Below are 17,204 nucleotides of genomic sequence, written 5' to 3' on the forward strand. Positions count from 1 at the left end.
GGTAGTTAATGTTTGTTGAATAGTTAACTTGACTGGCAACAAGAACAATATTGGAAGATCCCCATGTAATCTTATCCTCTTCTTCCGTTTCATTATAATGTGTGTATTAAGACAGTAATCAATTAGAGCTCTGCTTATAAAAGTGTAAAGAAAAATAAGGTTGTATTAACATCTGGTGTGTATGTACAGAGAATGACATCCACACATTGTATGATAAAAAAAAAAAATAAGAATCTTTCTTTGAAATGAGTATCTGAATTTTAGAATTCAATGTTTATTGGTCGTTAAGATCTTTGAATGCATTTTCAAAAGCAAATCAACAAAAAACGTCATTATTTACACACAGCCTTTTAAGAACACGCCTAAGGGATACTTCATATTATACAACCAGGATGCTAACTAGAAGACCACATTGATTGGGGGCGGGGAGACCAGGACCCTGAAGGACCAGATGGTGTTCTCAGGTGCAGGCACAGCTCCTAATGTCAATCCTCTTCCTCCTCCATGCCCCATATTTGTACTGACTAAATCGTGAGCACCCCAGAGGAAAGCTGTTGGGGTGATTATTTGCATTGTATAACGCAGGTTCTTCCGACACCTTGGCTTCCTCATATATACATGGAGGGGCCCCTAGGTTCTTCAAAGGTACATGAGGAGAGTACAAACTTGGGTATAATCAATCAAGCTAAAAACATTTTTTGAACATGGCTTATTAGTTGAATGAAGACCAGCCTACCGAAATGTGGATAGGCCTTTGTGGATGGACTAAAGGAAAGGATTATCTGGATGAGAACATTCCCGAGTCTTGTAATGTACTGAAGTACAGCAGTGTGACCTGACAGAGGTATACAGATATATTTAATTATTAGCAAATGCCAGTAAATATAGGGTAGTTATAAGGTCTTTACTCAACTTTAAACTTTGATAACTTTAGATAAACTCAATACAAGTCTACTGGTAAACATAAGGGAATTTCTTCAAGTAATTTATGAAGCAGGGTTAACAGTAGGTTAATTTTAATTTTTCTTACTCATGGATTATTTTATATATTAAGTGTTAACTGCAGGTTATTTTTATGTAATTAATTTTTTAAAAATTCAAGTCATTAAATTAGTGAGTACAAACTAAAAACTGACCTGAAAAAAATGTGTCCTAAAAAAAGCTAAAAAAAAAATGAAATCAAGCTATCTGGTTCTTAACTTAGATTTCAGTTTCTACCATGTAGATGTCTCAAGTTATTCAACTTTAAAGGTATATAAGAACTTGTATTTAGTTGAGAAAAAAAAAATCTAGATGATATGAAGTGATAGCCAATATTTATACAATGCTTACTATGTACCAGGAACTGCACTAAGGAAGTGCTTTACAATTGGGAGCTCTTTAGACTTATCCACATTTCAGAATGAAAAACTCGGGAGGAAGAAGCATTATCCAAGTTTTGCTGTGCTGGCAACAGGGGTCTTCTGGCTTATCCGTCATGGTAAAAAGCAGGCTGGTTTGTTTATGTCCTGTTCACTTTCAGGAAATAATTAGGATATAATAAACTCTTAAAATACACTGCCTGGAAAAGCCATTTAGGATGCCAGATGCTTCATCTTCGTATGCTATGTGGCCGACTACCAAGTTGAGAACATGCCTGAGCTGGACTTAAGGGTATCTTATGGATGTTCCCAATGGAATTTATTTACTGAGTGATTTATAGAAAACTTCAAAAATGCATTTTGTTTAAGTTTAAAACACAAGGACCACAAAGCTCAAAAAGAATGACTTACAGGAAGAAGTCACTGAAGAAAGGCATTTGTTGAGATAAGCACTCATTTTCAAAGGCAAATAAATGCTTGATTTATAAAAAAAGATAAAAAAATTAGAAAGACTAGAAACTAGAGTTCAAAGTCCTTTAAATTGTTTCGGAATATTCCTATATAGGTTTCCTAATATTTCACAAGACTACTAAGTAAGCACCCATAATCTAGGGAATTAGCTTTACAAAACTATGAATGTCATGTGAATTTAGTTAATGTAAAAAATACTGGGAATCTAAAAAACCAGGAGTAAAAGAAAATGTTCTTAGTCACCATGAATTAGAACCCAATGTAACTCTGATAACAGAGTAAAAGGCCTCCTCCTTTCACCTCACCTTGAGCTTTTATTAAACTTTGTTCCGTCATGCTTGGGACTTAATCAAATAAACCACTAACTAATTCAGAACATCAAACTTAATCGAGGTTTTCTTCGAAGGTCATCATAATGTCGCTTTGCAGATTCATGTCAATGGTGCTGGCCATCTGTGGAAAAAGGAAGAGAAATGAAACCAATGTTGAAAACTAAGATAAAAGTAGAAATCTCTTCAGAATGAATTATACAAAACCTTTTTTTAAACGTTCCCGTCTTACCAGACAGAATCACACTGCTTCCTGCTGCAACCTTACTTTTCTAAGCAGTTCAGATTACAGATTAATTTTCTACTTCACTTTGCATAGATGAAGAAAGCACTTTTGAAAACCTTTTGCATATATTTGGTAAAATTTTAAAAAGCTATTAAAAGGAGGGGGAAGAGAAAGGTAAAATAAAATTAAAATCTTTATGATTAAAAAAACAACAACAACACAACAAATGGATGCTTCCAAGAAGCAGAAAATCACAAGGGATCCTCTGGCAGGTAAGGATTCTTCTCGCCACAATAAAAAAGATTAGAACAGTTTACAATAACTCGGGTGGCCCGTGAGCCCTGCCCAGTATTGAGAACCCCCTAAAGGATGCCCAGATCTGTCAGTCATCCAGGAGAAATCCGAAATTTCCACCCAAAGAGCCAGAGCCCCGAGCCAGCACTCCGCAGCCTGTCAGGAAGCGAGGGAGACCTGGTGCAAAGAGGAGGCCCCAGATTTGGGACCAGAAGCACATCTGCATTTGACGGCTGGGAGGGGCCAAAGGAAGGCCCTCACTGAGGCAGGAAGGGCAGAACTCCAAGACTGGGGACCAGGGACCGGGGAAGGCCAGCCCGGCTCCCATTTACTTACGGCTTCCCTCCTCCTTCGCTCTTGCTCTTTCTTTCTTGCCAAATTTCGATCTTTGATAAGCTCGTGCTCTTCCAGGGGGGCTTGGAGTGGCTTCTCTACGTCAGGGGAATGGTCGTCTCCAACTTTATCTGCATTCTTGTCCACGTCCCTTTAAAATAGTGAAAACCGTCCCAGGGCTTTCTTGCCCCCAAATACACATAGGGCTTGGGAATGGTTTATTAGGCAGTCTCTGTCACTGAGGATTCAGCCTGAAGAGGCAGTAACTTCTGCTTAAAAAAGCAAAATGCAGCGGCTGCCGGCCCCCCATCCCTTCCCCAGAGAAGCCTCATGGGTGAGGAAGAGCTCGGGAGCAGGAGCCGTGGCCAGACTGGCCCGGCGCTCGGGCCTCCCATCCCGCATGGGGCCCTCGGAGAAGGTGGCCCGGGGCTCTGCCCTCCCTCCAGTCCTCAGGTCCCAAAGAGCCGAGATCTCTCCCAGGCCCGCAGCCGCCCTCCCGGGGGCCTGACATCCCCATGCCCATCTATGCTCCAGGACGGCGGCCGCCGTGCCCCAGGCCCCGCGTCCAACTCTGTAGCCCCGCTCAGGGGCTTCCTGCCCCAGGCCCAGAAGGCCAGACCCCCCCCCCCCCCCCACCTGTGCGGCTCGGGCTCCTCCGGCTCTGGGCCCAGCTGCTTCCTCCGCAGCTCCCGAGTGCGGCTCCTCACTTCTTTCTCAATCGCTGCTTTTCGGAACTGCCTGAAGAGATCATCTGAGGACCTGGATAACCTGGAAGCGGCGACCGTTTTGCCTAAATTTGTCCAAGAGTCCACGTTTCTGATCTTTATATCCTAAAAGAAGCATTTTAACCATTAATGCGCCCGTAAGAAGAAAGAAATGCGAATTCCTGCCACAACAAAACATTCCACACCAACAACAAAAGAACGAGCTCAGGGGCTTCTTCCTACAAAAATGCCATCACTTTTCCTCTCCCTCCTTCTGGTGATACTGAAGGACAGGTATTACACATCCCCAATTTGGAACCATTTTCACTAGATTAGATGGAGTTTGAATGAAAGGATTAATCACTAGATGTAAAGAGTTCATTTTAAATATTGCGATCCACACTGGGGATGAAAGGGATGGGAGAAGAAGAGCGTACAAATCAGACCCAGGAAGGCTTGGTATGGGAAGCCCCCCCCAAAGGAGGGCCAAGCAGAAAGGAATCCTCACCTTCTTCACAGGCCCGTGGTCAAGTTCGGGCTCCGACACACTCTCCTCGGGGCCAGCCCTCGGCCTCCGGGCCGCCCCTACGACACAAGAGGCGTGTTTCGGACTTGGGCCTTGTGGCCCAGTGCGAGCAGAGCTTACTTTGGAGTCCAAGGACCCGTACAGACTGCGGCTCTTGGCACTTACTTTGCACTTTTCTCACAGGTTTGCAGTCGATTCCGTCCCACGTTGAGTTTGGAAGAGAGGTTGATTTTCCAGCCTCCACGGCAGATGAGGCCTCCTCTTTTCTGTCACCACTTAAGGAAGTATTCTGGGGGAAACACACCCCGAGGCAGTTCAGTGATATCAAGGATCAGACTGGATCGTGGAACTCTTAGTCACAAGTCACTTTCTCAAACTGTTTCCTCCATTCAAAGATTTTTTTTTTAAATGAACAAACACCCCAGATACAGCAGCAAGTTGTGGCTGGGTGATGCCAGTCTCTCCTGGCGAGTGTTTTTACTGTCTTAATTTCAGGGCACAATTTGATTCCACCGGTATCATAGTTTATGAAATGATGGCTCCAACAGCAGCCAGCTAGTCAGCGTTAACAGGCAATACTCACATACAAAATGCTTTCGTTATACTTGTCAGAAAGGAGGACGATAAAATATGGATGAAATAAGAGGAGTGGGCCCTGAATTTAAAACCTCTGCAACCTAGGACAAGTTACCTGACAAAAGCCTGGGCTTCAAATACAAAACAGGAGCAGGGCCGGACTATGATAAAGTCTCACTTCCAAAGCTGTGACCTTACTGCAGGATGTGAACTTTTTTTAAAGGCAACCTATTACAATCCCAGAACCAAAACCCCCAAACAGAACCCTCCCTGCATTTTCATTTCCAGAAGAGAAGAATCTTAGAAACCACCTGCCCTTTTCCTCTTCTGAGGACCCTGGGACTAGCTCAGGATAACCAGCAGGACATGGGTGGCTGGCCTGGAGGGCAGGCCCCTGGACCCCACTGGCAGCTGCTTCCCATCAGGCCCCACCATCTGTCTCTGAGAAAGTCTTTTAAAAGAGAACCAACGATTCCACATGGAATGGAAACCACAAACACTACTACCTGCATGATGAGCCTGAGACCAAGTCCATAGAGAGCTTCCTGGTCAATTCAAAGGCAACTCAAAAGAGCATTCTGACAAAATGGGTTAGAGACACTTCCCCATCCTCTGTGGCAGAGAAAGGAGTTACCTCTGAAACAAGGAGGCAGTGCTGGTGGGTATCCGAGGCAGCGTGCAGCAGCTGTCCATCTCCTGCTGCAATTTTAGAAGGACCTACAAATTGAGAACAATGTCAAAACCACAGATACAAATATACATTTGTATAGCTCGGGATAGAAACAAAGTGACCAGCACAAGCACTTGATTTGGCGCTCTTCACCTGACTTTCTTTATTGCTTCATTCTGCCTAATGTCCCAGGAAGTCCAACTCCACGCTCCGCTCCAGGAGAGTGGTGTTGGGAGCACTCCCCAGGAGGGAAAGGTGGGCAAGAGCAGCCTGCAGGAAGCAGCACTGGGCCCAGCTGCGCTGTCCCTCCTGCTTCACTAAGAGGAGGGGGCCTGGTTCCGGAGAGGGACTCCGCTAGAAACGAGTTCAGGCACAAGCAGCTGGGTCAAGGCCGGGAGCGGCCGGGGTTCCAGTCTGGCCTGGAGCCACAGCATAAAGGCTGGAACAGGCATCCCAGGCCAAAGGGAGCCGACCCTGGAGCATCTCTGACCCAGCCAGCTGGGAGGGAGTCCAGCTGAGGCCTATTGAAGCTGCCCACGCGCCTAGCCAAGTCTGGGTGGGGAAGGAGAGCTCTGGAGGATGGACTCTGTCCCCTCTGTCCCCATTCTGGGGCTGTAAAGGTTGCAGCCTGAATCATCTCTGGGATCAGAGAATACCACACTCAGTACCCCAAGAAAACAGAAATAGAAACAGTCCATATGTTCCCTCCAGACATTCAGGGTCTAATCTAATAAAAGTAAGCAAACAATAAAAAAAAAAAATCTTACTGTAAAAAGCCATTTTGTTGACAAGACAAATTCCCAAATTAAAAACAAATCCCAAAGAGAATCACCCCAAAACAAGCAAAGCTTCAAACAGAAAGTTTGGACATTGTGCACACAGCTAAAATAAAGGGCTGGAGTAGAATCTATGTTTCAGCCCAAGGCAAAAAGTCAAGAATAGCAGTAACAATCTTAGTAACAACAAAAATTTAAAAAAAAAAAAAAAAAGATAAAACATTTTCTATAAATATAAATATTTGCTAAATATACATGCAAAGTAACAGCCTCTAGAAATTCTTAAAAAAAAAAAAAAAAGTTAAATAAGGTTAGAGAGACAAATAGAAAATAAAATTATCAAAAAAAAAAAAAAAAAAAAAAAAGGGTACACCAATTTATCCTTCTCAGACTTGGATAAATGCAACCAACCTCTCTCTCCTCCTCCGCAATAACTTGAACACAACTTGAAAATAAATTAAATATGGCAGAATTATGGAAAATAATTGGATGGGAATAAAAAGGAATATGCATATTTCTTAGATATGCATGGCACCTACACACACACACACACACACACACACACACACACACACACAGAAACTGTTCATGCCCATAACAGGCCATAAAATCCCACAAATGTAGAAAAGTTAAAAACATTAAACACATTTTTTAATAGACTACAATCAATTGGAGATTAAACTATTGTTAGTCAATCATATGTGACTATGAGGTTTTCTTGGCAGATATTAGTTTGCCATTTCCTTTCTGAGCTCATTTTACCGATGAAGAAGGTAAAGCAAGAAGCAAGGAGGGTTAAATGACTTGTCAGGTCATACTGCTAATAAATGTCTGAGGACAGACTTGACTTCATGAAGAGAAGACATCTGAATTAAGGCCCAGCACGCTATCCAATGGACCACCTACAGGTTAATGCTAAAGAATGAAAGGGTCAAAGAACAAATCAAAGAAACAACTTCAGTAAAGAAAATGATAATGAGATAATGTTACAAAATTTTGGGAATTCAGCCTCTAAGAGGTTCTTAGGGAAAAATGTAAACAATTTCATCAGTTAGAAAACAAACAAACAAACTACAAATTAGGCAGGTCACTAAAAAACAAACAAACATCAAATTAAAAATCTCAAAAAAACCTAAGGGGAAATGAACAAAACCAAAAAATCCCAATGAACGGTTTCTTGATTAACATTGTTGTCCCACCATTTAATCATTAGTATTATATCACACAGACACACACTTCACAATTTCTCAAATGATAATTTAGTTTTTAAATTCTTACTTGAAAGAAATGCGCTCATTTGTGCTGGTGGAAGGCTTTGCAAAGTCTGTGACTGTCGAGGTTCTTGGTGATTTTTAAGAGCTAATAGATCTTGATTTAATATTTCACAAGAAGACAAGGTCTGGAAACAAAAAAAAACAATATTAGAAAAATAATCCCTTTGATATTTGCTAAGTAACAATTTAAAATGTTATAAGCTATTTAAGTGTTCTTGTAAGTGATAATGCATCAAAGTATTTTAGTCGTTTATAAAGGCATATATATATAATATATATGCATAAACAAATTCCATTATAAATACTAATCTTTGGATTGCTCATGAAATATTATACAAAATAGAAATATACTTATGAACAATTAACCAGAATATGTATTTTCAAATGAATTCTTTATGTCCCTGGGAAAAAAAATCACATACTTGTTTGAAGACCTGCCTTTCAAAGTGTTTAAAGTTCCAAATCTTAACACCCTCTCCCTGCCTTCCCCCCCCCAAAAAAATTCACTGCTTAGGACTATAAAAAGATTTAGCTTGATCATCCATGTTATTCAGAAGCTCTAACTCTGGATAAGACTTTCATTAAAGATTACTAAAAGATTGGTCATAGACCCTCAAGATAAAATTCCAATAAAATTTTGAACCATGGAAGTTTCCCTGGGGAAAAAACAAAAAACAAAAAACACATGGCCCCTTTGAAAAGGTGAAGATTGAGAGAAAAATCCTAATTTTAAAAAACATACATACCCACCCATTTGTGTGATTATATGCTTACTAAGCTACCATGACCCAGTCCTTCCTATGCCAGCGCCTTACAGGGTGATAACCCTCATCTTGTTACCACTCACAAGGATCCCCCCATGCCAATTTCTCACAACATCGAATCCCACAATCCTTAGTATTTTCCCCATTTCTGGTCTTTTCTATTTTACTGCTGCCCACCTACGTGCCTTTCTGTCCCCTGGCTGCCCATGTTACCAACCACAGCTTGGCATTGTTCCCCTGGGGCCCCTCGCATCCAAGGCTGGAAGGAGCTGATGGGAAGCAGGCGCCCTTGCTGGCTGGGCTCATGACCCATCCCCAGTACCTGGGCAGACTCTCCTCTCATCAGGGTTTCTTATCCTTGGTGCTCCTGTGCCCAGCCCCTACCACCCTCCATATCTCCAGGCTCCTTCACCTCCCAGGGGGCTGTCCTCCCCAAACCCAGATATCCCTGGAGGCTCTGGGCTGGGTTCATTATCATCCCCAGGAAGATCACCCAGATCTACATATGCAATCCTCTACCTGGAATACAAGCTCCACATCCCCAACAGCCTTTAGGACGTTTCAAACTGATTGCCCTCAGGCATCTCAAAATGGGTTACGAGAAAGCCAGAATTCTGCTATCTTTTTTCTCAAACCTTCACCCTCTTCTAAACTTCTAAACTTCCTCCATTGCTAAAGAGAATGTAAAAGATTTTACAATTGTCTCATTTTCATCAAAAACAGCTTTGAGAAATGTTTTACTTCAATAATGGGATCACAATAAAATTCTTATGATATTGCAAGATTATTTTTCTAAAACCCCCCAACAATCAAACTTTTACCACCAGCAATAATCTATAAATATTAAACACCAATGAAAGGATATACCTGAAACCACTTGCATAAAAAAAGAAAAAACATTCTGCTTTACATAGCCAAAAAAAAAATAATAATAATAATTAGTCTGAGGCAAGTGGGGTTTAGTGACTTGCCCAGGGTCACACAGGTTACATAGACTTCTGAAATATGGCTAAGAGGATACAGTGCCTATTGTTCCCTTATTTTTTCGCATAAATATTGATTTTTATTTCCCAATTCTGAACCCATTTGACTCCTACTTCAACTAGTCAGGTATATTTGAAAGATAGATTCTATATAGCCCTCAAACTCTTTAAAGGAGAAAGATTTTTGATTATTTTATGGCCAAGTAGGGAAAAGAAAAGATACATTTACTCTAGTTGATAAATTTAAACTTTGGAGCCCTCTCTTTACATTGGCGGGCAGTTGGGGGCTGAGTGGATAAAGTGCTAAAGCTGGGGTCAGGAAGACTCCACTCCGAAGTTCAAATCTGCCCTCTGACATCGCCTGGCAGTGACTCTGGGCAAGTGCAAATTATTTTGTTTGCTGCTCAAGGAGCTGGAGAAGGGGACACCAAACCACAACTGTGTCCTGGCCAAGAAAGCACCCCCCCCGCGGGGGGAGGTCCCAGAGAGCCAGACAGGACAAAGGAGCGGACCACAAGTGAGAGGGTGCTGTCTCATAGCAACTACCAGTTGTAATCATCACCTTTACTGAGAGGGAAGAGAGGGCTTGAGGGATGAGCCTGACTCAGCAGGATTTGAACCCTGTACTTCCTGACAACAAAGGCAGAGCTCTGCCTGCTATAACCAAACTCAATGAATTTGTGGTAGTTCTGGGCAGTTAAGGAGCACTCTATGCAAAAATAAATTTAAAAAAAAGTTTGAGTTGGCCAAATTTCAAACCATATTTTCAGTATTAAAATAGGTTATACATTCTTGAGAAATCTAAATTACTTGAGAATCCACTTACCTTCATTTTTCCTTTGGAGGGAGAGTCACTCGGTCTGAGTCCAGTTAACTTAGGAAATGTTTCTACAAATGTACAGAAATCCATTTCTTAGTATTTATTAGTTTAGAAGCTGACAACAGTTTATTTGCAGGCTGCCCTATGTCCCATAATTTGTATTAATAGAAAATGGATCACTGAAGACTGATTTGAAGGGAATTAACTTAAGCAACTTCTGATTTGAGTTTTTACACAGCATTTTCTATGGTCCTTTTATGATTAGTCAAAAATTTCTAGCGATTAAAACAACAAAAAAATTCCAAACCACTCATCTCCAGCGAAACAATCAGTCCCATCTGCCTAGCTCCCTTTCAGGTGTTTATCACAACTCCTAGGCCCGTCTGACCATACCCGACTCTCTAGGGCTGGGATGGAGGCCTTTGGCTCGCTTTACCTCGGCGGCAAGGCCCCGCTAACAAGACTGGGGACCCTCTCCGGCCCATAAGCTGCTCTAGGGGAAGCCTTACGGATGATTGAGTCCCAGCAAGGCAGAGGGGACCTAGTTTGGAAAGAATGGAGGGCGGGGCCGCTCGAAGAGGAAGAGACCGGGTGATGGAGAGCCCCCCCCCCCTTCCCACTCTCACACACACCGACAGACACATGCGCGCAGACCCACACACAACCTACTGGAGCTCTTGTCTTGGTCTAACCATTCTTAGGTTCCATGGAAGCTAACTAATCCTAGTCCCCATTGGCAGTATCTGTCTAGTGTAACTTTCCTAATTTCAATGATTATCTTCTGTCTCCTCAAATGTTTGAGGCTAGATGTTAAAATTGCCACATGAAAAAACTACATTATGTTCCAGTTGACAAAGAATTTTAAGTTCTCTAAATGTCATATGACTGACAGTATTGATTAATCAAGAGTTTGAGGATGGCAGAGGAAAAAAAAAAAAGGGGGGGGGGAGAAACGTGTTAAGTCTGCCCAAATTCTGACTTCAGCTTAAAACAGAAGAATGATTAATCTGTTTGTCTTTCTTTACAAATACATATATACTTTATATATGTATATGTATGTGTGTGTGTCTGTGTATATATGTATATAAGTGATACACACTCCATTCCTTGTATGAAAGACTATTCAGTCAGTATTCGGATACAGGATTTAGAATTAAAATTAAATGCAAACATCAAGTGACCACAACGTTCAACAGGAAGAATTCTTAGGGCCCCAACTGTGACATGCAGGTAATCTATAAAGCTGTTCCACCATGCTGGGCAGATACTATGCACGGGCCATGGACCAGAACAAAACAGGAGGCAATGACTGGCTCCTTGGCCTTTGGCAAACTGCCCGGGGGCAGCATCACAGAATTTTCCAGTTGGCACTGAGGCTTATTTTTTCGAAATTCAACATTCTTTAAAGGATCACCCAAAGGACACATCAGGGCGCTTCTGGCAGGCACGAGCGGGCCCCGAGGCTCACGGGCATCATGTAGGTACAACACGGGGGGTGGGGGGGGGGCAGATAACAGGGAATAAACCAACAGCTCACATGCTCCACTGACACTGGTGCAATATGGTTGGGAGGAAGGGCCTGTTTGGGGAATGCTCTGCGAGGCAGTGTTTATGGGAGGACAGCATCCGAGAGCGGTCCAAGATGAAAGGGCAGGGACGGCTGGGCATCTGCTGCATCTGGGGGTGCAGGGAGGACCTTAAGGCTGCAGCTGTGGTACGCTATTCCAGGGAGACTAAATATAACAGTTGCTCTATTTCAGAGTGAGATTTAGAAGGCATTTCCCTCACAACAGCCCTGTGAGGTAGGTGGTATGAGTTATTACTTTGCTTATGTGCAAGTAAGTTTCAGAGACAAGATTTAAACTCAAAGTTAGTGTCCAAGGAGATCGGTAGGGTTTATTTTTTTCACATGGTTGGGGGAAAATGATTAGCCTACATATAGATAAACGTGGGCATTATATCAAAGTACACTAATGAGAAGGGGGAAAAACAAAACCCCCAAACTCTAGAGATTTAGGGAGATTTTAAAAAATAGAAATGAGGTACTACAACTGACTGAAAGTTAAAGAACAAGATAAAAATGTCTATCTAGCAAGTAAACATTTAGCAAACTTGGATGGCTTGCAGAAAATCATATTACTTGGTCTGGATGAAGAACTAGCAGACTGGATTACAGAGATTGGGAAGAAAAACTGTAGATTGAAGAAGGGCTAATATTGTTCCAAATCCTAATAACGACAAAGAATAAGCAGCAAGCTTGATTTTATTTCAGGCAACAATTTAGAATCTATTAAAAAGGATGACAAATATTAGTAATAATGTAATAAAGGGCTTTGCTACAAGCCAGCATGAGAAAAAAAAAAAGAAAAAAAAAAGCACAGGCCATACCAATATAACTGATAAGATTATTTAAGAGATGGCTAGAAAAAGGCTATTCACTGTTTTTAAACAAAACGTGATAAAACCTCTTAATACTTTTCTTGTGTAAAAGATGCTAAGTCAGAAGCTAGAAAATAGTGTAAACAAATTTGGAATTGCTTGAAAAGCTAGACTGAAATCCTTAATAACTTGATTTATCCAAGTCCATAGGTGACTGCCCTAAAAAACTGACCTTAGCATTGTACTGTTTAAAATTTTTATCAAGGACTAACATTTAAAAGCTGTGGTTTTTTTTTTTTTTTTTTTTTTTGCTTCTGAAAAGAAAGGTAAATCAGGGGATGACAAAAGTCAACTTAACTTCAATAGGCTAGAACTCAATTAAATCTATTAAAATGAAATATAGCAACTACGTCTCGAATTGGACTCCAAGGAGAAGTTAGAACAGAAAGTATCTCATCTGGAAAAAGAGCTGAAGGTTTTACTGGGATGCAGTCTCCATGAGCCAACAATCAAAGAAATAAATAAAACCCCAAACCAACCGAACGCCGCTAAGAGGCCCTCCCGGGAACAAAAATACCATTGCCCTATTTATTGCTGCCCCACACTCAGGGAAGCTATGGAGGAGCTAGAGCATGTAGAAAATGGGTTCGGGCAGCCAGGCTAGCTCAGTCCCCAGAGAAGCAGCTTAGAAATGGAGCAAGGAAAGGCCGTCCAAAAGATTCCCACAGGCAGGTCTTTCTCTGTGAGCAGCATGCAAGAAACGCCACAGGGAAGAGGCCTGGGACTGCCCCCAGACTGGCCGCTCGAGTTCTGAGGGACCATGTTCTGGCAGCCTCTCCACACATTCTGCTAACAGAGCCAGGCACCAGCGGGTGCTGGAGCCCCTGGTCCTCGGGACCCCTCCTCTGCCCTTCTGTCGCCTTCTCCCCCCTTCTCCTGACCGCGTTTGCTTCCTAGGTTAGGACACTGCTCTCCTACCTGACTACTTTTTATCCATCTTCTTGGCTGGTCTCTCTCCAAGGCCTCCCACTCCGCAGGCTCCATCCTGGGCCCTTTCCTCTTCTCCCTCCTTCCTAGCTTGGTTGGTGGGTCATCTCCTTGGCTCCCATGGAAGCGACGATCTTCCCTACACAGGGAAGTCTCGGCCCTACTGCTCGGACTTCTCACCTCAGGATTCCAACAGCCTAGTGTCCCTCTGGCTCGTACTCGGTGATATCTGGCTCTTGGTGCTTTGGGTCCTCTGGGCTGCCCTCCATCACTTCCCACTGCCATGGCACACTGGGGGGGCTCCCTGCTCCCTCCTAGCCATAACACCCTTCCATCCAGGACCAAACCCAAAGCCTTCCATAACCGGCTGCTGGCTCCCTTGCTGCCCCTGCCCCCCGCCGGCCTTGCTATTCCCTTCGCACAAGGCTCACCACCTCTGACTTGGGGCTTCTTTTTGCTACGCTGCCCCACTTCCCCGGAGCATTCCCCCTTCTAGATAACCTCCCCCTCACACTACATCTGGCATCCTACGCCACACCAGAAGGTGGGAGGACTGTACGTCTGCCTTGCTTTGAACCCCGATCCCCAGAGCTTAGCACAGCGGCCGGCACACAGGAAGCCTAACTTAATAGAGGCTTTCTGTGACTGCATTCAGGAACAGAAATAAAAGCATAGAAGTGAATTAGACCTCAGAATCCTTCCTGTGCACCTATCTTACCTAGCCCCCAAGCTCCCAAATAAGGGACATTCCAAAACCTAGAAATGGATTGAGTATAATATTGAAACCTTCTCTTCCAAGGGACCTATTAGTGAACAAGAAAGTAATTAGCCATTAAAACTAAGCCCCAGACTCTCAAAGAATAGACATAGCTATTTCATATTTTATTTAGACACTATTTAGCAGAAAAGTTGAGGGTGTCACAAAATTGATTTCACAGCTCACAGCTCTGAAACCAAGCCAACCTCAAAAAAGGGACAAAGGATTTTAAAAAGTACGCAGCAGTACTAAAAACAAAAAGACCAAAACCCAAACCCATGCAACAGCCATTTTCATTACATGCATGAATTGGTCTTGTTTATGATGATTACATATCCGTTTACACTGGCTTAAATAAAATTTTCTTTATACCCTTAGTTTGGGCTGTTTATCCAAAAGGGAACATACTAATATACTGCTGGGCAATTTTCTTCTGCGTTTTACCCAATTAAACATGTGAATTGACCCTGGACTAGAAAAGGGGCTAGGGATGTTGATCAAGGCAATGGGGCCCAGCTGATTGTTACTCTATGCACGCCACCTTTACCTCGAGTAAGACTCTCTTAGGTGCCCATGGCAGAGGTGTCCACTCTGGTCCTCCCCCACAGCTCCCTAGCAACCCTAATCAAGTTATAATGTAACTGGGAAACATCTTGTGAAAACCTAATAAAAAAGCCTACAACTCAACATGTTTGTTGTAATTGTCCAGGTCAAGAGACGGCCAACACTCGATTTCGTCGACACCGCTGCACTAGACAAGCTCAGCCCTCCCTGAAGCACCCCGACTTTAACCAGGTGCTTAGGCTCCTTCACCTGAGGACTGGCTCATCTTGACTCCCTATCAGGAATAATTCTATACATCATACTTCCATGACTCGTCTGTCCATTTTTGTCTTATTCTGTTCTATTGTTAACGACATTTAATCAGGCAGCTATTTGCCCTCTTAAAGCTCACCAATATTTCCCTGGGACCTTACCTGTAAGTTTGAATACTTTTGTGTCAGAGACCTCTTTTGAGCCATGGAGTCTGTTGCCTACATTATTGAAGGAAATGCTAAAGCTAGATGTTACCTAAAGATGTACTTGGACAGGAAAAAAAAATAAAAAAATTATAGTCCCCATCTCCGACAGGTTTCTTGACTGAAATCTTTCTACACAGGACTTCAAATGGAAACTGGAGTACTTTTGAAATGCTTTTCCCATGTCTGTAGAAAATGTTAGTAGGAAAGTGAAAAGCTCAAAATGTAAAGTTTATGTCAAATATATACAGTACATTAAATACTGAAAGGCAGGACACATTAAACCACTTACAGAAGACAATGTGATGCTACACAAGTGGTAACAACAAATACTGGTCTATCAAACCTTCAGAGATAACGTAATTGGTTTTATCATTCTAGTACTAAGTCATGGTGAAAATATTTCAGCCTATTTTCTTTTCCTCCCAAGATGCAGACACAACCCATCCATGCTTGCCCATCTCTCTGGTCCATGTCTTCCCATAAATTCCCTGGGGTGGGTGGCATCGATCCACAGCATGCATTTGCTTGCAATTGCAAGGATACCATTAGAGCACGGAGGCTTAGCTTCCCTTTATCTTGCTAGTAGACTAAACCACCTATTTTTCCAACCAAATATTTCTGATGCCAGGGAACGACGATGCAAAACTAAATGGTTCGGTTAAGCTCAACTGTGGATTCTTAATCCTATGGAAACCCCTCGTTTCTCTGAAATTTGTATTTTGGGAAAAGGCATTAAAATGTCCTTTGATGCTGTTGTTTAATTTTTAATGTTCAGTACATCCATTCATAGGAAACAGTGGGTAGCTAACCTTCCTGCTTGTCCCTGAAAAAACATCTGCCCTTAAGGTCTCTTAAAACATAGGGGAGCGAGGTTAAGACGACAAAAAAAGGCATTCAATGTTTTCTAAGTCCTTTCATAGGGGAAGTCCTTCTCTTATTACACTTTTGGGCAATTTAACTGGGCTCAAATCTAGAACAGAAAAAAGGGCATCCCCGACCTCACTTGATAGAGTCACACTGTTTCATTTAAACAAATGAAAATAGAACCTTTTCCATTAAAGGTTATCAGAGTTTAGCAGGAAAGTAGAATTAGAGGGTGTTAAGGTTTTTTTTACTCTATTTACTCTTATTTACACACACATATACGTATATATACACAATGTATACATACACACATATGCCTTTCCAAGAAATTTAAGGATCTTGCCAATCTCAAAACTGGATAAAAATAAAAAACAAAAAACTGTTGTTTTGTGACTTGACTGATTCTGGACACATGATGGCACACTGAATTTTTAAAAAGCAGAAATGCAAAAAGGCCAAATTACACACAGTCCTTGAGAAACACAAATGACTAATTTTATAATTGGTGAGGTACAAATGGAGAGCAAATTAAGATGATGAAACAGCAGAGGCAGAATGCACCAAGGATGACAAAAGTAGCAGGGCTTAGTTGCTGGGCATGTCCAGTCACAGCTGATCATGTACATACCTGTTGGCTACCTGCACACAGGAGGGCATGGACTCCTAAGGAGGAAAGGCCTCTTCTCCAGAAGAGATGGGCACTCAGAGATTTCTCGCCTTTGTGACCTACCAGTGGCAGGGAGAATTTAAATGACTGGCTCTGAAGTCCCACTGCCAGGAGTCAGGAGATGGAGGTGGACACTACAATGGGCCATCAGCTTTGTTTCGTTTGTAAGGACTAGAATGCAACCTACTTGTCACCAGAGGTAAGCTGGCTGCTAGAAAACCTCTAGGGACACACCGAGTCCTTGTACAGGTAGAGCACCCCTCTCTAAGAATCTTAGTACTTTCACAAAAGCAGCTGAGAAATGCCTAAGCGCTTTGCAATTTGTCAAAACCATAACACGTGTTTTTAATGCTTACAACTAAAGAAAAAACAGAGCAATTTACCATGTCAGTTCACAAGCTCTTTATTGGATGAAAAATTA

The 17,204-nt window shown here is 42.3% G+C and overlaps 1 protein-coding gene across 2 annotated transcripts in view; it reads right to left on the reverse strand.

Annotated features, from left to right (window-relative positions):
* Positions 1-286: 286 nt before the first annotated feature.
* The window catches only part of BRDT (bromodomain testis associated), a 35,776-nt gene continuing 18,858 nt past the window's right edge, over positions 287-17,204 (reverse strand). Inside the window, exons 12-19 of one of the 2 annotated variants that reach the window (XM_074266256.1) lie at positions 10,114-10,175; positions 7,545-7,665; positions 5,455-5,537; positions 4,410-4,533; positions 4,227-4,303; positions 3,651-3,844; positions 3,018-3,165; positions 287-2,285 (exon numbers count right to left, since the gene is read on the reverse strand). In XM_074266256.1, coding sequence (XP_074122357.1) covers positions 2,217-2,285; positions 3,018-3,165; positions 3,651-3,844; positions 4,227-4,303; positions 4,410-4,533; positions 5,455-5,537; positions 7,545-7,665; positions 10,114-10,175 — 878 coding nt within the window. In that variant the 3' untranslated portion in view covers positions 287-2,216. The remainder of the gene's footprint in view (positions 2,286-3,017; positions 3,166-3,650; positions 3,845-4,226; positions 4,304-4,409; positions 4,534-5,454; positions 5,538-7,544; positions 7,666-10,113; positions 10,176-17,204) is intronic. The other variant, XM_074266255.1, reaches the window with a different exon arrangement.

The sequence above is a fragment of the Sminthopsis crassicaudata genome, chromosome 4, assembly GCF_048593235.1.
Source record: "Sminthopsis crassicaudata isolate SCR6 chromosome 4, ASM4859323v1, whole genome shotgun sequence".
In the NCBI taxonomy this organism is placed as follows: Eukaryota; Metazoa; Chordata; class Mammalia; order Dasyuromorphia; family Dasyuridae; genus Sminthopsis; species Sminthopsis crassicaudata.